General features: G+C 39.3%; 10 protein-coding genes across 10 annotated transcripts; 4 read left to right on the top strand and 6 right to left on the bottom strand. All coding sequences in view use genetic code 12, as the record gives it.

Moving 5' to 3' along the window:
• Positions 1-78: 78 nt before the first annotated feature.
• On the top strand, positions 79-1529 carry ARG11 (Arg11p). The gene has a single exon (XM_064916247.1). It carries the CDS (start codon positions 464-466, stop codon positions 1460-1462), a length of 999 nt encoding a protein of 332 aa, XP_064777291.1. The 5' UTR covers positions 79-463; the 3' UTR covers positions 1463-1529.
• Positions 1530-3042, bottom strand: RJT20DRAFT_124435 (uncharacterized protein). Its single transcript, XM_064916246.1, has one exon. It carries the CDS (start codon positions 2626-2628, stop codon positions 1567-1569), a length of 1062 nt encoding a protein of 353 aa, XP_064777290.1. The 5' UTR covers positions 2629-3042; the 3' UTR covers positions 1530-1566.
• ZCF31 (Zcf31p) lies at positions 3043-7024 on the bottom strand. The gene has a single exon (XM_064916245.1). The coding sequence runs from the start codon at positions 6662-6664 to the stop codon at positions 3290-3292; it is 3375 nt and encodes a 1124-aa protein (XP_064777289.1). The 5' UTR covers positions 6665-7024; the 3' UTR covers positions 3043-3289.
• On the bottom strand, positions 6780-7362 carry RJT20DRAFT_14493 (uncharacterized protein). The gene has a single exon (XM_064918761.1). It carries the CDS (start codon positions 7198-7200, stop codon positions 6895-6897), a length of 306 nt encoding a protein of 101 aa, XP_064777288.1. The 5' UTR covers positions 7201-7362; the 3' UTR covers positions 6780-6894.
• On the top strand, positions 7131-8041 carry RJT20DRAFT_124433 (uncharacterized protein). Its single transcript, XM_064916244.1, has one exon. The coding sequence runs from the start codon at positions 7525-7527 to the stop codon at positions 7735-7737; it is 213 nt and encodes a 70-aa protein (XP_064777287.1). The 5' UTR covers positions 7131-7524; the 3' UTR covers positions 7738-8041.
• Positions 8042-8168: 127 nt separating this feature from the next.
• RJT20DRAFT_14417 (uncharacterized protein) lies at positions 8169-9505 on the bottom strand. The gene has a single exon (XM_064918716.1). The coding sequence runs from the start codon at positions 9324-9326 to the stop codon at positions 8298-8300; it is 1029 nt and encodes a 342-aa protein (XP_064777286.1). The 5' UTR covers positions 9327-9505; the 3' UTR covers positions 8169-8297.
• A 562-nt stretch (positions 9506-10067) lies between these two features.
• On the top strand, positions 10068-10667 carry RJT20DRAFT_14318 (uncharacterized protein). The gene has a single exon (XM_064918659.1). The coding sequence runs from the start codon at positions 10215-10217 to the stop codon at positions 10596-10598; it is 384 nt and encodes a 127-aa protein (XP_064777285.1). The 5' UTR covers positions 10068-10214; the 3' UTR covers positions 10599-10667.
• A 69-nt stretch (positions 10668-10736) lies between these two features.
• On the bottom strand, positions 10737-12644 carry MEA1 (Mea1p; the record flags this gene model as incomplete). The annotated part of the gene is made up of 1 exon (XM_064918680.1): positions 10737-12644. One exon carries the CDS (start codon positions 12642-12644, stop codon positions 10737-10739), a length of 1908 nt encoding a protein of 635 aa, XP_064777284.1.
• A 1212-nt stretch (positions 12645-13856) lies between these two features.
• RJT20DRAFT_4811 (RNA-binding protein) lies at positions 13857-15466 on the bottom strand (the record flags this gene model as incomplete). The annotated part of the gene is made up of 2 exons (XM_064920321.1): positions 13857-14267; positions 15221-15466. The coding sequence occupies 2 exons, from the start codon at positions 15464-15466 to the stop codon at positions 13857-13859; spliced, it is 657 nt and encodes a 218-aa protein (XP_064777283.1).
• A 2897-nt stretch (positions 15467-18363) lies between these two features.
• On the top strand, positions 18364-21008 carry STP1 (Stp1p). The gene has a single exon (XM_064918657.1). It carries the CDS (start codon positions 18657-18659, stop codon positions 20658-20660), a length of 2004 nt encoding a protein of 667 aa, XP_064777282.1. The 5' UTR covers positions 18364-18656; the 3' UTR covers positions 20661-21008.
• The last annotated feature ends 664 nt before the right edge of the window (positions 21009-21672 follow it).

Below are 21672 nucleotides of genomic sequence, written 5' to 3'. Positions count from 1 at the left end.
CTTCCTACATCCCTCTTTATATATATATATTTACATATATTTACATAAATCTCTTCCTATATCTCTCTTTATATATCTCTTCATATATCTCCCTTCCTATACCTCCCTTCCTATACCTCCCTTCCTATACCTCCCTTCCTATATCTAACTACCCGTCCCTACATTGTTCATATTTTTCACTCCTATAACCTCATCCAGATCTGGGTATAAGTCACGTTCAGCAACATAATTCAATTAGCCGCCTTAGAAAAAATTGCCTATTTTTCTCAGCTATAAAATTTTTGAGACATATAAAAGTTGCAGTCATTTTCTTGTTATTGTAAATAGAGGATAAACTAGTTACTATGTTGTAAAATACTGTTTATGGATAGTCCGTGTATATATATATGTGTATATATACTTTTCATAATCAAGTCGGTGGAGAAATTTGTCAGAAAGGTGGACTCTTGGTAGAAGTCGAGAAATGGAGACTCCTAATGCAAATCAGTATATAGCATTCAGTGATGAGGCTATCACACACCATGAACACCTCGAAACAAACCCTCTCAAGGAAATAACTTGCGGAGCAGTATCTGGAATGCTCGGGAAACTCGTAGAGTTTCCCTTCGATACAATAAAGGTCCGGTTGCAATCAGCCCCAGAAGCCACACCTTTACGCACAGTTCAAATGATCAGGTTCACATACTACAATGAAGGCATAATAAATGGGTTCTATAAGGGCTTAAAAGCGCCATTGATTGGTGCCTGTGTTGAGACAGCAGTTCTATTCACGTCGTACAATTATTCATCAAATTTCTTCTTGAATCAACTCAATAAAAGTGCAAGCCAAGGTCACAAATTCACTACTGAATCCTTACCATTCTGGACAAAGTGTGTTTCTGGAGGTTTTGCGGGCTTCATGGCTTCTTTCATATTGACACCTATAGAACTCATCAAATGTCAGTTGCAGGTTTCTAATTTGGTTACCAAAACGAACCAGAAGTCAGTGTCATATTTCTCATTAATAAAACATATTGTGAAGCAGGAAAGAGGAGTCTTGGGACTTTGGAATGGATTATCCAGCACTTTACTTAGAGAAATGGTGGGAACTTCGATCTGGTTCAGTACCTACGAGTTTATAAATGACCAATTCAAGAAGCATAAGCCACCCATCCATGAGGATTTACAATTATTGATAAGTGGAGCCATGGCCGGTATTACGTTTAACTTTTCTGTCTTTCCAGTGGATACGATCAAATCCAATATCCAGACCTATGATATTTTAAACTCGGGCAGTACTACGAAGTACCCTAGTACTAAGAAAAAAGGTTCGGCCGGGTTTACAGAAATTACAAAGATGCTTCTTGCCCGTCCTGGCGGAATCAAGAACTTGTACAGCGGATTATCGATAACCTTGATTAGGTGTATTCCCGCTAATGCATTGATTTTCTACTCTTACGAAATCCTTAAAAGGAACTTTTAATAGATTATAGACCACATTTTAACTTAACTCGCTAATATATCAAAATAAAACTAGCATCAAACGACGATGTCTAGATGAAAACAAACTTCTAAGGACTGTACTTTTTAGTTAGGGAACAAATCCTTGGCATTTTTCAAGTCGTCTACATTTAATAAGTCTGACCCCAATTGAAAGTAGTCCTTCAAATGTGAGTCGAGCAAATCGTATGGCCAGGTGATGTCGCCCCATATTCTTGTCTTTAAGTTGTACTTGTGGGCTAAATCAAAGATTGCTTTCAATCTTTGCTTCTGATCGCTATCAAATTCTTGGGTCCTACTACTGTTGTATTTGTCAGTTAGTAAGTCCTGTAATGAAGAACTTGCCACACGAGACAACTTGCTCCATTTGATCAAGTCTGCTTCAGGTGTATCATTCTTATATATCTTCAATGGGCCGTCTAAAAACGTATAACGCTTCTTTTCAGCTTGAACCTTTTCGGTTGGTAAATTTCCTGTTATTGTCAAGATGACAGGCCCAGGAACGAATTTATCAGCATCAACATCGTAATATGCTAGGTATCCCTTGTCGATAAATGGTTGTAATAATGGTTTGATGGCGTCATACGTTTCGTTAGGACTAGTTTTGAAATCCATCCAAAGGTAGACAGGTTGTTCTGGAGAATTGTAAAACACGCTGTGTTTTGAGTTGGGGCTTTCCAACAAAGGAGACTGAGAATTGTCTGAACCGTCGCTCCACGAGAACGAAGGATTGACGTAATTCAAGAACTGGTACAATGGGTTCAAGTAGAGATTAAATAAGGTGTTAATTGGCTGCAAAAATACTTGGTTGTGGCCGACGTACACTTCGTTATTTCTGAAGTATCTGGTTTCTTCCTCGGTTGTGTTTGAAGTTGTTTCCGTAACCGTTCTTACAAACTTATATGACTTAGGAAAGTACCAAACATCGCTCTCAATGCTTACTGCTCCTATGCTCAAAGCATCAAAAAGTGGGAGTTCTCTCCAGTAGTCGTTATGGGAATGCAATGGCTTCACATAGACGTCTCTGGTCAAGCCTTCGACGGTGTAATTGAACGGTAACACGGGAGTCGTGTTGCCCAGGCCGTCATAGTTTAACAAGGGGCTTGGATCTGTGCTTCTTGCCGTTGGGTGCTTAAATACACTGATCATGGCTTATATATTTTTTGGGATATTGACTATGTTGAGAAGCAGATCATACGGATTTTTTGTGGGGTGAAAGGTCGTATTTATACGGTTGCAAATGAGTGGAAATTACAGCCTCCACGTTGAAAAGGGGGCTATTCGCTTGCGGTAGGTTTAGCACAAGCGACTACTTGTTGGCGACAAAGATCTCCGTATTACCCCTGGATTGCTTGCAAATGCAGTTTATACTTTGGCAAATTGCATACAATAAGGTACCTTTGCAACCTCGTGGTCAACCCCATGTCCGATAGTTCCAAGAATCTCTTGGTAGTATTACGTGTGTCGCACAATTTCAATGTCACGTGAACTTTATGGTGACAGAGGAACAATACACTTCGGCGGAAGTTCGCCGGAGGAGGCTTACATTATTATTCATCGGAAATCAGATTACTTGACGGCTGCAAGATGTGGAATGTTGCAAAGGTCGTACATATACAAATATTAGTTCTAGTTATACAGATATCATTGCATGAATGCAAAAATAAAATTTGTAGAAAGGATGCTACTGATGTCAATGGACATCAACAGCGAAGAAGTGAAAGGTTCCAAACGAATGCAAAATTTTAGGTGAAGAAAGTTGAGCAGGAGAAGACTTTTCTTAATTTTTCAAAATTCAATCTCTTCACCCCTATTTAGTGTGTAGCTTCTCCTCTAGGCAATGGCTTATTTTGTTTATCTTAAAAATCGTGCTTTCAGTCACCGTCTCATCGGTGCAATGCAATTTTGCTTTTATGAATTCGATCAAGGTTGATAACTTTTTGAGTAAAAATTCAGTATTGAACTCTTGGGCTATATTGCTTTTGACTTTGGCAGAAAATTCTTTAGACCTGTCGTTGACTAAAAATGTGGTTCTTAGAGAATCTTCTTCAGAAGAATTTAATGATTTCTCGAGCTTTACGAACTTGGTTAATACAACCAAGCTAGCTAGAATGGAGAAAGCTGCACCTGCAGCTGTCAAAGAAAAATCCGGAAACTTTAGCCAAGCATGCTTGATGCTTGACATGAGATGATGCTTCTCGTGCCACTTCGATGATGGATCAAAGTCAACAGATCCAACAATAACAGAATAGTTCTGCGTGTCACCATTGCTTTCGTCATCAGCAAGTTCAATTAAATTTATTAATCTTATTGTGTTCTCGAGCAAACTAACCAAGATAGTCCAATTCTGGGCATCAAGGACCTCTATTTTTTTGGATAATTCAATATCGTAATCCAAAGAGGGATTATCTAAATCTCCAATTAAAGGAATAACATCAAAGTTCTTATCAGTTTTTTCGTGTACACTTCCATTGGACGTAATATTTGAAGTTTGTGTTTCATGCCTGATCATTTTGAATAGAAAAATATCCTTAAGGAAGTGATGACCCTGTAAAATGTTAGCGGTTCTTGTTATGAAATTGGATAACAAATAACCTGAATTAACTAATAATAGTTTATTTTGACTATCAACTTTCAAATATTCTGTTTTGATACTCTCCATGAACTTGAAATTGAATTCAGACTTCTCTATCAAATTATCCTCCTTCAATTCTTCATTGGCTATATTGGCCATCAAATTTTCAAGTAGTTTGCCTGCAAGAATAATAGAGTGGGAATCAGAAGGGATACTTTCTATGTCCTTTGAGTTATTCCAATTGAGTCTTGAATCAAAGCTCTTTAAAGTCCCAAATTCTTTGCTGGAAAGGGGCAACATAAAGTTATGAGAATAACTATCCATCTCATAATTAAATTTGAAGTCCTGAAGAATGGTAGATAATTTATAGTACGGATTGCCTAATTTGAACCTGAGAAGTATAATATTACTAACATAGTAACTCCAAATCATATTGACAACCATTTCCCTCTCATATTTTTGCATTGACGTAAGCTTAAAATTGCCGTTCTTGCTTTTCTCTGGAGCTTCGAACTTTTTCGGGTCAAAAGCGGCAACATAGTTGTTGGAATATATCAACTCCAGAATTTTAATACTAATTTCTTTGAACTTTGAAATGCTAAATAAATGACTCGAGGTTTTGGATAATAAGCTGCATGTCAAAAGCATACCAAAATCATTTAAATCATCCCAGTATTTATATGCTTTGCTTATCCAATAATTTTCGTCACTTGGAATGGAGATAATAGTTGGTAACTGATGAATAAATGGGCAGGCTGCTGCTATAATAGCATGAAAGATGGAGCTTTCCCGATTAAGAGATATCCTGGGTAAAAAGGTTGCTTTGGAGGGAAGCAATTGATGGTTGGGCTGAAGATAAATATAGTAGAAGTCAACAATCTGGTTGAGAATTTGCCAAGATGGGAGTTCATATTTTGCGAGATCATGATCTGAAAAGAGTGCTGTAGATGATTCTGAACCCGTTGTTTCGATGCTTGCTTGCCTAGAACGACCATTTATAATGTTGGAAATTGTGTGAACCGCTGGATTGTGCTCATTTGCTGACAGGGATGATAAAATTTTCGGAACGCTTGTTACTCTTGCAGAAGTTGAATTTTCTATTCCTTTCGAATGACCATTTCCCAAAGGACCATGCGATGACCCAGAGCCTATCTGGGAAGCATTATTAATCCCAGGAAGTACTATCGAAGAGCTCTTTAGCAGAATCAAGTCAGACGATTGTGTCTTGTTCTGGGAGAGTGAGGGTGAAAGCTTTTCTATGGAGGGTAGTAGAGGTTTCTGAGGTTGGATAGATAATGCCTCCGTTAGTCCAATGCTAATACTTGCAAGTGGCTTTTCGTTTGTAACATCTGAATTGATGGAAGACTGAGATGAGGACAAGTGTGGTAATGTTGCAATATTTGATGCTTCCGAAGGTACTTTTGGGGCTGCTCCTTCTGGTCCAACAGAACTAGGTGCAGCAGGTGCTGCTGGTGCTGTTGGCGCTGCTGGTGCTGCTGGTGCTGCTGGTGGTAGTGAAGTTATTTGGCCGGCTGAAGAGGATATGTGCCCATTAGACGTGTTGGAATGCTGAGGAGGGGGACTCCAAGAATCCCATTGCTTTCTGTACCAAGGTGGAGGTCCGAATCCCACATGTGGTGGTGGTGGTGGAGGAGGTGGTGGCCTATGGTCATACCAATCTCCTCTTCTGCCCTCAAAGCTGTGGCCGTGATGAAGATATGGTGGAGGGGGCGGTGGAGGAGGTCCATGGCCACCAGAGTGAGGCTGTGGGTGAGGATGTGGGTGATGGTGGTGGGGATGGTGATGATGATGAGGTGGAAAGTGATGGTGAGGGTGGTGACCATGCGGAGGGCCACCATGTGGCGGTCCACCATGTGGGGGACCCGGGGGACCATTAGGTGGATGATTAGAATGACTTCCATAAGGTCTATATGTCCTGGAGTATTCCAAATCGTTTTGGTTGTCCCCAGGAATAGATTGATGTCGACTAGGAAAATACATAGGAGGACGATCCAATGTTGAAGCTGTAGAATATGATGGAGAGATAGGTCTGAACCGCGATGCAGATGCTGGGTTTGCTCCTTGATCTAATATGAAAGAACTAAGTCTTTCTGTTGACGTTCGTAGACTTTGGTCGGTAGAAAATGAATTCGGACTTGACATATATACCCCCGAGTCGGTAGATGTGCGGCTGTTTAAAGAGCTGTTATCGGTTCCAGATGTCATATTTGTAGATCTTTTAGAATGGTGGCCATCATTAGTGTCCCTTTTAAATTTCTTACTACCATCCACGGAATCTTCTGGCGTTCCTGGATCATCATTTTCATTATGGGATACTGAGGATCTTTTGCGCCTACCTCCACGATTCGACTGAACAAAAACGCATTCAATACCCAAAAATTTACAGTTGGAACATATTCTTGTTGACTGTGGGATAATCTTGTTGCTACCGTCAACGGATATTATAGAACTTATGGGTTCTCCATCACATTTTATTTTCTTTTCTCGACATGACAAACAGGCCCTTCTGGCGACTGGCCTTCTAGAGGACGCTGAATTCGAAGACGCCGAATGGCTCCGATTGAACGTCGCAATGGAGTTGGAGGACATGTGCTATAGGTACTTATAAATCCTTAAAAGTCTGCTGAAAGTCCCTATTCTTCAGCTCTAGAAGATTTTTAGGGCTTGCTAAGGGAAGTGCAAAAGCGCTGTATATATATATAAATATATATATACGGGATTTGCTTTTTGCGTCGGCGCTCTCAAATTTATTTTAAGGGGATCACCGGACTTAGTATACGAAGCTGATACCCTGTTGGTATGCAATATTGTTTATACTATTATGCTACGGATGGTTGTATGTCTATTATAATGAAAAGGAAAAGAATAAAAAACATTTGACATGTCAATGGTAAAAGAAAACTGTCAAGAAAACGCTTCTTTGGCTCGGGGGAGATTGTGAAAAAACCTAAGAGCGAAACCGAGACAGTTTTTTTTTCCACCATAATTGCGCTTGAAAGTATGAAGTATGCACGATTCATGCCCATGTTAACGTACAAAATAAATGTATATTTTGGTAAACCCGACATTGTGGACTTGGAAGGGTAGTTCCGCAGCACCGTGGAAGACGACGCTAGGTTACACATAGAAGAGGTGAAAATATTAGAGTGAAATTTAAGATTATTTTCTTAACAAGTGGGGTGGATATTTGAAATTCGAATAGTTTAAAGTTGTGTTAGTTAGGTTTTGGGAAGCATATCCGTGTAAGTTGGAAGTGGTCGGCATCTATTGGACAGAACTATCTCCTGAATTACACTCTCTTTGGCCGGGTACTTCAGTAGATCTTTCGTGGGCCACGTCTGTTTCAGGGCCTTTGCTCGGTTCTCTATTTTTTTTTCTGGCACTGTACCGGAGTTATATCAAACGCCGATTTATCTCTTCTGATCTTTTCCAGAATCAACTTTAGGACGATGGCTTACAGCCTGTTTTTCGCCGATTCTACCATACTACTTGGTATCATTGTGACCGTAATTGCCTCTATTCCACGATTGTGTGAACAAATTAAAGAAGGACATCAAAAGGGAAAGCCTACCAGTCAATTTAGCATTCATCGGCTTTGTTATGTGACAACTTTTTTTGGCGTCGGCGTACCTTTTTGTGTAGCCGTGGCCACTCGTCGGTGAACGGCCTTTGTTGGGCTATTTTTAACTATTCAATGTCTCATTTGAAAAACGATGACGTAGCCACCGGCAATTCCGCGCAATTAGCTTTTTTCAGACGCAGTACTGGTAGGCTGATGGATGGTGGCTCGGTAGACTACTTCGGGGAATACTAATTTAAAAGTCGGCTCAAGGTATAACCCTGGCAAATCGTCCGAGGATTAAGGAGTGGTAGTGCAAGATTTGGTGGCTGTGATCGACTTTGTTGTGTTAACGTATCAATCATGCTGAATTTCATGTAAGGGGGACAAATTTGAGAATATTTTATAGGCAATTTCTTACATATTAACAGTCATACATGTAATATGGCAGCAGGTCTAGGAGCCCTTCACCATAAAGCCCATGCCGCGTGGATAGCACATTGTATGCTCTTATGTCCCTACCACATATCTGCGGCTAATTTGCCCATATTAGAGCATACAATTAGTCGCCGTACTCGTGTGACAAATTTAGGAAGTCGCATTAGGGTCCATGGTTATGTACATTACATTGGTGAGTTATCTCTCCAATCTACAAAGGACTATCTACTTTGTTGAATTCTTGATCTTCAACATTCTAATGATGTTCACTAATTGAACACTACCAGTTAACAACTCTTCCTTGAAGTAGAATAAGAAGGCGGCAGTACTTATGGATTGTACAAGCTTTACAGATAATCCACCGTACAAACCTTCCAAACCCTCTTCTCTAAGAATCTTTCTGATTTCTTGGTACATCGACAACTCAACTTCTTTGTCTAAGCTCTTCTTCTTTACATGCATTCTTGACTTCAAGGTAATGTAAGGATAAGTCAAAAACGTGGCAATTAATTTTCCGAAAGCACCGATGAAGAATGCTTTACCAGCAGTGAAACCCTTGGCACCATTCTTGGCTACGATGACATTTTTGATTTGTTCAAAGATGGTGTATTGAATGATTGGGTTAATAACCAATACCAATGCTGGGAAAACTCCAGCAAATAAGGTTCCTACGCCGTCATTTTCAATGATCTCCAAAATAGTTGCAAAAGCGGAGAGCGATTTGACTTCTTCACCATCCTTGAACTCCTTTTTCTTGATCATCATTCTTGTGTTAGCTACCCAGAATGGGTTGGATCCCACACAAGTAATAGCACCTGCTATAGCACCAGCAAGCATCGATTGGATTGTACTCAAGCCTTTACCCTTTCTTGAGCTTGTTTTGTTAGCATTCAAGAAGAAGTTGGATGTGAGCTCATAAAAGTAGTAGTAAATGAAGTTGGTCAACGTGATACCATACAAAGCACTTTCCAATCCAGAGTACAAACCCAAAAAACCCTTTTCCTTGATGATCTCTTGTGCTGCAAGATAAGATGGATTGTTGGTAATGGCCTTTACGATTTTCTCTTGGGTAGTTATACTAATGGAAGCCTTTGGTTTGCCGGCCTTCTCGGCCTCTTCGGCCTCCAACTTTTTCTTTCTCTGTGTTGTTTGTGCCAATGTCGACAATGTCACCAATGGGTAAGTAACAATCATTGCCAAAGCTCCACCTCCGGCACCTGCGAGAGCATGGGCAATTTCTTCAGCTGCAGCCATTTTGATGTTGGTAATAACTATAGCAATGGGTATCTACGTAATAAACTACACTCCAAAGTGTTTTATATGTTCAACACAAGATGGTCCACTTTAGTCGCGATCCAAATCCTACGAAATCTACAAACAAAGATTGGCCTGGTTCTGGCTACATTTTTATGTCTAATATGTATGAGGAAAAGACGCGTGCGTTGCACAACTTTGGAGTTCATAACATTCGCTGAATCGGTTTAACCGTGGTTAGTATAATGAGCGGGAGTGAGATTTATTATCACATGTTCCGAAAAATGGAGATGCCGACTTGTGGGGAGAAAGAAATGATACGAGCGAGGTAGGTTATATGTACAATACTGAACGCTATTATACAGTTTGTGAAAGCATATCATAGAACATGGGGCATGGAGCATGGGGCATGGAGCATGGGGCATGGAGCATGAAGCATAGAACATACAAAATATTGCCCGACAAGGAAATCGACCTGTGTGCCCGCCTGGAACAATATTGCATTGCTGAGTCTCTCATTGTGAGAGCGTTCACTAAGTAATTTTTCACAGGGTTGGATATACCTCCACGAAACATAGAAGGGATTTCAGGCATATGCAAGAAGCCTACGTTTCTCTTTATCGGTTGCTCAGGAACACAGTGACACTTTGGCACAACCTAGCCCTTTCTACCATTTTGAACATAAACTAGCGGCATCATGGTTAGAATCTTCGGGGATTGATATAGTGGTATGACAACACAGTATCGGGCTTTGCACGACTCTGAAAAATCTCAAATTCTAGCGAGATCTTTAGTAGTAGTTAAGAACACCACCATAGATTATTTAACACTGTACTGTAAGGCTGCTCTTCATTAAAGAAAGAAGCAGATTGTATTTTATTCCAGATAATGTCTGTCGAAACTCGTAATGGTTTGTTAACGAAATTGGGAATATTCGGTGTGGTGGCCGTCTCATTGTTCGTAGTTGGCAAGAAGCACATTGCTTCTTACAAGGATGAAAGACATAAGCGTGAGACCGATGCCAGAATCGACTCCGACACAGAGGAATTTGGTGTAACTGCAAGAAGGCCTGGCTTTCCAATCAACAACCCAACCTTAAACTATGACGCTAACGCCAGAGATTCCAAGTACCGTGGAGCAGGAAACTCATATTCAAGTAGACGACCAGGTGACCGGTTATCTATGTTCGCTGTCTTTGACAGAAATTGGACTAGTACCAACAATAACAATGATAATTCTGTATACTATAAGCCTTCCAAGGACAAAGACTGATTCGAAACATTCCTTGTACATATATTCACACTAAATCGAAATGTCCTAGTTACTCTATTATTGTCTTACTAAAGGCTCAAATATACATGTATATAATATATATTATCAGTATTAATATTAACGTTTATGACCGGAATCCTATTGTTTTGCATCAGCGACTAAATCAGTAAATGCAATTTCATAAATTAAGTTGGATTTGAGGAACTTGTTGAGGCACCATCCGCAGAGATAGTTCTCCTGGAGCTCTTGTAATATCATGATGACGTTAGATTTGACCTGGTCATCCAGGTTGAACATGTTTATTAACAACAATTCAATTCCTTTATTCTTGTCGAAGATTGTTAAACTACCTCCATGCACAGCAGACGACTGCAAACTGGTCGAGGAGTTAGGTGGAATTAAGTAGGTTACGAGCAAGAATATCTCAAGCGACTTTCCACTAATCAAGAACTTCAATATGTTGTACCAGATCTCTCGTTCGTTGATCTTAGAATTTGATGAGAGACTATTCAAACTCTGTAAATGATAGTGCAAGTCGATCATCAAGTTAAGTTCGTTTGATAAATTAGGCAACAACAAATTGTAGACAAGTTTTTCATTGTATAATAAGTCCTGGAACTTCTTGGAAATTAGCTGATAACAGGAGACCTCCAAGAGCTTATTGGTGTCACTACTCCAGTAATAGCCAATACCATCCAAAAGAAGTGTTAGATCTTTGCTTCTAGGAGACAACGCGTTATTAAAATTTTTCAGAGAAAGCAAGATTCTGATTATTTCATTGATGTGTCTTCTGAAAATTAGTTGAATGGTTGTTAAATCATCATTATAACTGAACAACGACAACTGCAAGTTTGATAAAAATTTGGCATCTTCACTGATGATAGAATTCTTAAAGTCCATATCAAAGAGCGGGGAATGCTGGTGAGATGAAATATGGAATTCATTTGCATCCAAATCATACAACAAGTCCCACAATTTGTCGTTGTTCTTAAAGAATGGATTAATTGTACCAGCAATGTATGAATCACATTCTTCCAAAAGATCAATCTTGGACACGTCCATGATAGGGAAAACATTGTAATTTGTTAAGAATCCGCTAAGAATACCTCCTCCTGTTATGAGCTTGAGGGTTAGCAAGACGTGATCAATGATGTATCCTGATGAATTATCGTAACTTAAGAAGATGATCTTCTTGCCTGTTAACAATGCATTGATCAATATAATAATAGGTGGTGTCTGTAATCCATAGATTGTCAATTCGCTGTTGACATGGGTTGTGACTAGTTTGGCATCAAGAAGGTTGATTAAATTTGGTTTGAAATTCAAATCTGTAGGATTCAAGTAGTCTCCAATAGTATCTGGTAAGTCAAGCAAAGGTATTTTAATGGGTATGTTCATTCCATTAAATCTAACAACGGAGTTGAAACTGAGATCCTTTCTGATAAACAATTCCTCGTTGACCAAGTTCTCCTTGGAGATACTTAATATCTTGTTTCTGAAGACATCATCGTAGTAGATTTTGTCTTGAATAGGCAAATCCAAAATCGAAGTTATAAGCAACTTCTTTATTATAGACATGCTCTTATCACTGTTAGATATTCTGAAATTGTTGGAGTTGATTGAATCGTACAATTCCTTAACGACAATGAGGTCATTCTTGGCGAAGTACTTGTCCAAACAGATCAACAATAAAGGCTTCAAGTTCTTGAAGTAGTTCAACTTTGTGATTATGGAAAGCGACTTGATGATAGATCCTCTCTTAAAGGTGGCATTCTTGACATTGCTGACAATAGTATACAAAAAGTAAGGGTCAGATTCACATGTAGCCTTGTTATATAAGTATTGGAATTCACCAGTGTATGTATTTCTGTAGAGAAGGAAAAGGGTAAAGTCTTCTTCTCTCTTGTGGATCTGATCCGGCAACATGAGCTCTGGGAGGAAATACAAGTTGTTTAACCCAGGGAGCTGACTGGGGAATTGGTGGATCAACGAAGGACCCTTATCAATATGAAACTCCGCGGTGACTATGTAATCGATGTTAGGCATGTTGATGAAGCGGCAGAAGTATATCGGTCACAGGAACTTGATGTGCTGCTGGTGGTGGCACTGCTATAGCCAAGAGCTGGGAATATAAGGAAAGAACGCAGCTGTTGTGCTTGTTGTTATGGTTGAGTAGATCAGTCAACAAAGAACAGTTTCGCTTTCGTAATTTGCACGTCAAATGTCGCTAGCGAAGAAAAACAGAATCAGTGCTGTAGTGGACAGACTAAGTACAACCAGGAAGGAAAATAGAAACAACAAAGCAGGAGAAGAACTGGTGACAGCAAGCCCTCAACAGGAATAGACGAACTCAAAATCAACAACAAACAAAAATAACTATAGACGCTGAAGCGGAAAACTTACATAAGTAACACCCTGTCTAATTTGGCTAAACCTGTAAGAACTGTATTTACTAATTTCACGTTTGGTTGTAAATCCTCTGCCTCAGTGTTACCACTCGCGGTGCTATACATGCAACCAGACAGCCTAATATTATCGTTTTTGGTAACGCGCGTGGACAGGCGTTACTGGATTGGGTGATAACGTTCGACAGGCGTAGGAGAGTTGAAACTGGATAGTTTACAGCAAAGTGGATACATGGGCAGGTGATAGAGGTTGTAAAGCAGGGGAAGAACCCTAGATTTGAGCCTGCGTCATGGTGGTTTATTAGAGTTGTTGTTATTATGCACTGAAAGGTAACTCATTTCTACGTAAATTCTTTTTACTACGAGCGTCACAAGCGACTAGTAACAATGTAGAGCATGCAAAAAAAAAGACCCTAAATTTTTCTTCCGCTGGTTTCAGCCGCAGGGAGCGTTTTAGAATGGATAGTTAGTTTTCAATTTGCAATCACAAGGTAGGCTGTCGGATATGGTTGATAAGCTAGTTGAGACCTGAGACCTGATTTTCAGTAGTGGTGAAAATCAGGCAAAAGGTTTATCTCTTTGATATTCTAACTTGGTGAGAAGGTACTTGTCTCGTAGACTGTTTTGAGTCTCCATTCTAAGCTTCTCTAAACATTCTTTGTGGACACATCCGTTGAGGATTTCAAGTTATTTTTTTCTCTATAAACTCTCCACTACACCACATTTTCGCTTTGTTTATAGATTATACTAATACATTTTTTTAATTCATACATAATACTAATCAGTTTGAAAGAAAATTACGGTGAAAGACAAAGTCAACTCGTCTCTGACATGTTCATCCGTGTCGACCCATTTAGTTAGCTGATTGGTCCATGTAATCAGCCATCTCCTGATCCAACTCCTCTACAGTCTTCTTACCCTTCTTGGCGGCAACCTTCTTCTTTGGTTGCTTAGCCTTTGGCTGAGCCTTCTTAGTCTTAGCGACCACAGCGGCAACCTTGGCCTTTGTGGCCTTAGCACCTGGCTTCTCGATTTTGTTGGCAGCAATTCTGGAAACCAAAGGCTTCTTAGATGGGTCAATGATTAATTCCAACTTTAATTTGCTGGAACCGCCGTCAATTGGGGCACCATTGTACTTTTCGGTGGCCAAGACGGCAGACTTGTTAGACTTGAAGATGACAGTAGCAATACCTCTGAATTGACCCTTTTCATTATAAGTCAAGGCAACGGTGTGAACTCCACCAACTTGTGATTGAAAGAAATCCTGTAATAGAAATGTTAGTTTTCATGTTCATGAAGTCGTTAAATAATTGCTATAGCAATTAGTGCAAATAGAAGTATAAAAGAACAAAAGCCATATTTCGCAGCCCACAATTATGGAATATCCAATATTTACTACTTGCATCAAATTATGATCGGCTTTCCTTGGAAGTACTAGCCAAAGGGTTCCTTTTTATGATGATTATAGGCCATCTGCGGATGAAATTGAGATTTAAATTGTGAATGCTAACCTAATAGATCCATAAGTCAAAAAATCCCAATATCTTCAAGTTGTATTCTAGGGTTGTAATCATGATGATCACGAAAACTGTTGCTATTAACACACTTTAGAACAAATCCACTTGTTCCTGAATACAACTTTACTGCAGTTCCAGAATAATGACACCTTGATCCTAGGAAGAAATATAGTGAAATGATGTGACGATAATTCAATCGTTTCCGGATCATACGAGATGTGGCACCATTTCTTTTCTCCCAAGGTAGTGGTAGATTGAACAATTCAAAGTGACATTCGAAAAAAGAACGTTTAACTTTACGAGATTTAAGAACAGACTTCTATGCTGCATAAAAATTACCCAGCAAAACACAAGTTTGTTTTGTAATCTCTCTTGTTCGATCCATTACTCTTCATCCAATATAGGACTGAATTCAATAAATGATTCGACCTAATCATAATTTGATAGCAAGATCAATAAATAAATGATATACTAAAGTACTCATAACCCAAAGAAATTAAGAATAAATTCTGAACCAGTCAGAATAAACTCTGCACAAATGTGAATTAAAATAGTGGTTTGTGTCAGGAGTCCATACGTGTTAAGAGAAGACAATTTAGGTAATACTTGTCTTCACTTCGCTTTCCAATACTTCTTTTGTTCTCTCATCTTGAATTCGAATGGCAGAAGTCGCTGCACAAATTCATTTCCCTCAACATACCTTAATGTTGTCCTGTTTCAAGTCCTTTGGCAAACCAGAAACGACGACCTTAGTGGCATAAGACACGTCAATGGCGGCCTTAGCAGCAGTAGCGGCGTTGGTCGATTTCTTGAATGAAACAATCGGTTTCTTGTTGGCAGATCCAACCTTCTTTCCAACCTTGTTTGGCTTGGTTCCCTTGGTCTTTCTACCTGGCTTCTTGGTAGAAGAAATGATATCATCCAAGGATTTATCTAAAGCAGACATGTTGTTTCTTTATGTGTGGATTTGTTATAAGCTGTGTTAATAGCAGTAATGTTCAATAGTGTATTGATGAAGAAGAACATTATCAAAACTTGAAAGTGAAAGGCTGGCTTCTTTTTTTTTTGTTGGAAAATTTCTGTGAAGTGGCGAGTTCTCGGGAGGTATATTACGCTGTGTCAGGCTGAAGTTTACGCGCCATGATTTTTTGCACCCATGACTATAAAAAAAAGGCCTTGGATTTAGTCGTCAGCTCAGTGAAGAAGTTAGAATGTAGCTATAGAAGATATGGATGTCCAAGAGGTTCTAAGTCATGAATATTGCGTATAATATTGTAAAAATTGATTTTTGGATTTAAAGAGAGTTGGTGAACTGGGGGTAATTTAGATATTATTTGGTCATAAATCAATGAAATACGTGAACTCCAACTGTTCGTCCAACCAACTTGGACTGTTCACACATCATATATATCTTTTCACTAAATTCGATGTAACACTTCAACTCAAAATGGTCTCGTCAGATCAAGTTGAAATAACCTCGAAATGTAAATCCAAAAAAATAAAACAGGAGGTCATCATGATTGCCAGGAGTTCTTGTAGAGATAAGAGAAGTCAATTTTCTTATCTTGAATCAAAGAGCAGAACGTGAGCCTTTTTAATTGCGACTCGGAACCGCCTTTCATGGAGTTAATTCTCAACACCTATAAAATTTGAAGCTATATTTGACCTCCTTCACTTAAATTATATCGTCGTGGGCATTGAAAGAAGAATACTTAAAGAGACGGATCAAAACGAGCTGAACTTTATTACTCATATCTGGACATTTGTGGTTCACACTACAAAATAGAAGATTTCACCAATGACATGAATGCAAATGGAGATGACTAAGGTGCACCTGAGACACCCCTGACCCTTGAGAATCAATGCGGGAAGTGTTCCTATAATTCCATTCTATGCGTGGTAACATTACAGAGAGGTATATCTGATTCAGATATGGTTACGTCAACTTTCCCAATGTGGCTCTGTTCTTGGGGTACCAAAAGGCACCATAGTGCATTCTCTTGGCCGGATATTTTGGCCGAAGAGTTGATATGCCGCCTACTAGCCGATTATGCTGTCTCCAAATAATATTGCATCATTTCCGACTGCATATACCCTCTCGGAATAATTTCGGAATTCCCGTGGAAGTATAAAAAGAAACTAAAAAATAACGTTGTCAACCTAAGGAGGAGGGTGGACATTGGGCAGAAATGAACGGCATATTGCGGATAAAATGAGATAGCAATTGATATCGGCGAATAGCCAATGAAACGCACAACTTTTACCGCCGTTGGTGCCCCCAAGTACCACAGGAGATAGCATGCACCAGAATAGGATCCATCAACGTCACGAACCACTTCTGACTCTCAGGGGGGCTAACAACCCCTCTCATATAATGCAGCGCAATATGATTTGCAGCTGACGACGATATATTTAGAACCCAAGCCCCTTGGATATCGTTGAACCACAAATTTAAATCAGCGTAGCTCCACCCAGAACGCATCGGATTTACATAAATTAACAATGTGCACTGAATGAACGCATCATGTAGAACTTAAATGTATGGAAGTGCGTAGTATACACCATTCTGTAGATCGCAAAGCGACCGACCTTCCCCATCCAACAAGGACGGATCTTACTGGAAGATACCTACACATTTGATGGTTTTCCTATGTCAATGTCTAAAAATATCTGTAAACAATAACGGCAAACCTTATTTCTACAGAAAATAACCTGTTTTTTTGTTATGTAACCTATGGACATTTAATATATTCCTGTGGGTAAATTTGAAAGGTGAATTTTTATTCTTGCGTTTCCATTTACTGATAAAGGAAGGAGGGAGATCGAGCATCACCCTATCGACAAAAATAGCCCTCCAACTTTTTTACAGATTAGATAAAAGAGGAGTTGTGAAAGGGCCATCTTTGAACACTTCAACGTACCTCGGGTAATTTTTGGAAGACATTAAGGTCAGTACAGTCACACAATGCAACTCGTGGGATGATATCTCTTGAACGAGCTTCCACCAGAAGTTCAAAGATGAATGCATAAAAACTGTGGATCCAACGTTAATTAGTAGCATGCGGTGGTGTTCCGATTGTGTGGTGGTGTATTGTCACAGAGGTTTACGATGGTGTTTACGGAGCGGGAGACGGTTTCTCAGAATGGTGGCTAATCTGTAAAATTACGGCCATCTGGAGACTTCAAGGTGAAAGGTGCCTTATGATACTGCATATTATGCATCGGGTTGTTCCACATCCATACATTTTTCAGATTCTATTCTCTGAAAGTTCGTACGGCACCAAATTTTGAATTTTTTTAGGATAATCCTCTGATAAAACCGGTTTCCCCCAATAATTCGTCCCTAATTGACTAAAATCAAAACTCTATTTGTGGCATGTAATGTATGGCAATCACATATGTAATGTGTAACTGCAACAGACGACAGCTTACATGTCATTTTTTTAGACCAATGCATTGTCTGGTTTTTCTACTAAGATATGAAATTTTGATTTCATTGGCCCCAATCACAAGAGTACATAAATATATATATATATCGTTAATTCGTTGATTTTTGCATTTTGTATTGCTTTGCTCTTTTAACTGAACGCCTTTTTTGAACTCAACTTGATACTATTAGATTTGTAAACTACAAACTGTATATCATAGCAAAGACTAAGTCTGACTAATTAACGGGTAATCTAAGTAGTCTCGAAAAAAATTCTTTAATTGCGTTATTTCCGATAGTACTGTATCACCAAACAGGTACTATATAGATCAATAATTCCCACTACACTTTCTGATCATTCTTATTAGGCAGCTGTACTCCAGGAGAATTCAGCAAATACATCTAATCGTTTAGACCTATCACATCACATAGTACAGTCACTTCTCCTCACTACTCCGCTATCCGGTCTGCACACTCGAAAAAATCGACTTCTCCCACCGACCCAGCGAAAATTTGAGATTTATCATCACTTTCACCTTTTTCCAGACGTAAATAATCTTCACGAAAACGAGGTTTAACCTTTCCACCAATTTATGTTCCAATAAGTCTCTTCACCCCATCCGTTTATGATCTATTAAGTGATTTACCAGTCTAGTACTAGTCTTATCTTACATCTCGACTCGTATTATTATTTGAAATAAATGGAAAGATGTTGTTCTTTTCCCTTGGCTTAATTCACGACAATACCAATAAATCAGTCAGTGCCACTGGTGGCAACGCCAGGTTGAGTTCTGGTAACTCTTCCAGCACCACTGTAAGCACCAAGTTTGGAGCATTAGCCACCAAAAACTTATTGGGATTAAAAATTAATGTATTCAAATTCTTAAATGACTTGATTTATAAAAGTTCAAAAATTTCTTCAAATGAATTATTTCCGCCCTTGTTAAAATCGGCTGTGATCAACTTATCAAATAACAAGAACCAGTCAAAATTACCTGTCAACTGCGCAGCCGATGATTTAGATTTGAGTCTCGGAGGTGCGAATGACCAGATTGAGTTTTTCAACAATTTTGTCGTATCCAACAATGCAGGAGGTATGGTCGACTTCCACAACAGTTCAGGCGGTGTTTCCGCAACATCATCATTCTCAAATAATGGTGTATACAGTGCTGGCTCAGTAGGACTTCATGGTCCAAGTGGCCCAGACTGTTCAGGGGTAAACTATCACAACCACCTTAACAATGACCTTCCAGAGTTTGATGACTTCTATGAAGCACACAGTCACCATCACCATGCTTCTCACAACAGCTCTAAACAAGTTAGAATTCCACAACACTCATTCGAAGACGATGATGACTTGTTTTCCAACGCTGACTTCGATGGTAAGCACTCCAGTCATTCCATGCCTGTTCCACAATCCTTTCACCATCATCAAATCGTGAACAAGAATCAGGATTTCATTGATGTTAACAAAGCCAACCTTACTTTAATTCCTGTCCCATCTTTGTCTTTGTCAAAGCGTCTTCAAAAGAATCTTCCCCCACAGCACAAGGATGACTTCAACGACTTCAACATGAATGTTTTTGGTTTGAACAATGACTCTCCCTACTTCAATGATTTCATGCACAATGACAACAATGCTCAATTACAAGATGATTACTTCTCGTCGTCCGTTTCTTCCAGCGAAAGTTTCATTAGTCCATTAGATGACGAATTATTCAAGAAATTCAACTCGAACGAGAATGAAGACCAAAGAATGAGTAGCACCAGTAGTTCCTTTTCCAACGTTGGTGGATTGTTCGATGACGATGAGATATTCGGTATTCAAACCGATGAAAACATGTCTAAGAAGAGAAAGTTTGACTCTATCAGTTCTAATTCAACTAACGCTTCTGTGGTGACCTCTTTTGAAATTGAGCAAGAGAAAATTTTAAACGAAGTTCCCTCTTCTCTTCCATCTCTCCCACCTCAGAGCAAGCAAGTACCAAAGTCCCCAAACATGAAGAAGTACAAGAAGACAGCAAAGAAAGAGAAATCAATGCCAAAGGCACCTAAGAAGTCCAAGTTGACAGCAACTTTGGCTGCTATGTCAAGAGCTTCAGAGGAACTCTCAAATGCAGCACTCATGTCTCGTAACACCAGTGTCGCCTCTTTAACTTCCACTATTGGTGAACGTAAAAAGTCAATCCGCCCAAGAGGAGACTCTGAAGGCGGATTGCCTCATGAGTGTCCTCACTGCGATGCAGCATTTAAGGTGAAGGGTTACTTGACTCGTCATTTAAAGAAGCACAACTCCGCAAAGGCATTCATGTGCCCATTCTTCCAAGAACCAGCAGACGGTAACTCTGGTACAAAATGTCATCCCACTGGAGGATTTTCCCGTAGAGATACTTACAAAACACATTTAAAAGCCCTTCATTTCATCTACCCTCCTGGTACTAAATCTAATGAAAGAAACAGTATCAGCGGCAGATGTGCAGGTTGCTTCCAATACTTTGAGAATAATTTTGTTTGGTTGGCAGAACACATTGAATCTGGTGACTGTAAAGGTACAGTCAAACACAAGGCAGAATTAGAAAGGGGACAGCAAGAGAAAGTTGTTGAAGAGGAACAAGAAATTAAGGTTAAGACCGAGTTTGTAGAGGCTGATTTACTTAAACAGGAATTTGAGCAACATGCTACCCACTACATCAAACAAGAGATTCTCGACTAAGGTATTGCTTCATGCACCGTTGAACAGCTGGTCTGAATATAATACGTCTGCCTCATTCACTAGTACAGTTGAATAGAATGATATCAATCGCATCTTGCTTGCCTTTCTTGTTCCTTGTTTGTGTTTTCACAGTGCATCACTGTCCTTGCATTATTTTCAGTTCATGATAGTCGGTTATAGTTTTAACTGACTTGTCCTTTGTCTTATTTACTTCTTTTCAAGATGCTGGTATTGCGTCTGTTTGTTGATATTTGCTTAGACATTGGTTGTAGACCTTTGATTGGTATACTTTTATTTCTTACCTAAGATGTTCCTCCTGAGGAATGTTGATGACATTGCGGTGTGTATTACTTTACTGGTAAATGACAAACAGTAAATTATTATTAATTCTTTTTATATGTGTATAACTTTTAATATTTATTACTATGTAATTCAAGTGAACAGAAAGCTAATAATTTGGAAGCGGACATGCTCCTTATATATCCTTAAGGTGAAATGCGTTTGCGGCAAATTATAGTCATCGGCCAGACCAACCACCACGCCCTAACTCTATAAAGAAAGCCGATGTTACAGTCGAATGGAGAAGGGTTTAATATTTTTTATATACCATATACTTACTCTTTTGGGCTGTAAAGCGCCGTTGATGGCACATTTTCCTACATTTTTTGTTGCCGCAGTCCGCTGAGGACACTTGAAATGCTTGATTTTTCTTTTTGGTCACTAGTGCAATTTCATATTCAATTCCATCTGGAAGTTGCACTACTAGAAGGACTCAAAGGTAATATCTGCCCTACATGCTTCGACTATATGACCATATTCTGTATTTTTAACCTAGGTAAAATTCCATCAACTGAAGTGAAGAAAAATGAATATGGGATATGTAAGCGAGGTAATTGCACAATGCTCAAATACGTACAGAGTATGCAAAAAACATGCCAAGATGCGGCATCATTTCCGCGTCCTGGAAAGACATTTTTACTGCTAAAAATATGAAAGCGAAGCATTGCATCCA

Source organism: Scheffersomyces xylosifermentans (assembly GCF_036884685.1).
Source record: "Scheffersomyces xylosifermentans strain CBS 12540 chromosome Unknown RJT20scaffold_1, whole genome shotgun sequence".
Taxonomy (NCBI): domain Eukaryota; kingdom Fungi; phylum Ascomycota; class Pichiomycetes; order Serinales; family Debaryomycetaceae; genus Scheffersomyces; species Scheffersomyces xylosifermentans.
The sequence above is the reverse complement of the archived record's forward strand: the minus strand, read 5'-3'. Positions and strand labels throughout refer to the sequence as shown.